This window comes from Crocuta crocuta, unplaced genomic scaffold (genome assembly GCF_008692635.1).
Source record: "Crocuta crocuta isolate KB4526 unplaced genomic scaffold, BGI_CrCroc_1.0 scaffold127, whole genome shotgun sequence".
Taxonomy (NCBI): Eukaryota; Metazoa; Chordata; class Mammalia; order Carnivora; family Hyaenidae; genus Crocuta; species Crocuta crocuta.
The window spans coordinates 1493671-1493884 of record NW_027532008.1 but is presented as its reverse complement, the minus strand read 5'-3'; the positions used below and the strand labels follow the sequence as shown (position 1 = coordinate 1493884).

The following is a 214-nucleotide window of genomic DNA, read 5'->3' as shown; positions in this document are numbered from 1 at the left end:
CCTGCGCTTTCCCCGCCTCCCATTTTCAGCCTCCCCCTCACCACCATTCCTGACGCCTCCCCTCAGGCCTGCTGTTTTATTCCCGGCTCGGGCCCGGCTTTAATTTGTCTCTCCTTTTCCATTTCTTCCTCGGACGACTTGCTGCTCGGCGACGTTTCCTTCGCCCGCAGAGACCAAAAGGTCAAGGAAACAAAGGTGAGCACAGCTCTGCCAG

General features: G+C 57.9%; 1 protein-coding gene across 2 annotated transcripts in view; it reads left to right on the top strand.

Moving 5' to 3' along the window:
• The window catches only part of YTHDF2 (YTH N6-methyladenosine RNA binding protein F2), a 32540-nt gene that overhangs the window by 1003 nt on the left and 31323 nt on the right, over positions 1–214 (top strand). For both annotated transcript variants that reach the window (XM_077775712.1, XM_077775711.1), the window contains exon 2: positions 171–195. In XM_077775712.1, coding sequence (XP_077631838.1) covers positions 171–195 — 25 coding nt within the window. The remainder of the gene's footprint in view (positions 1–170; positions 196–214) is intronic.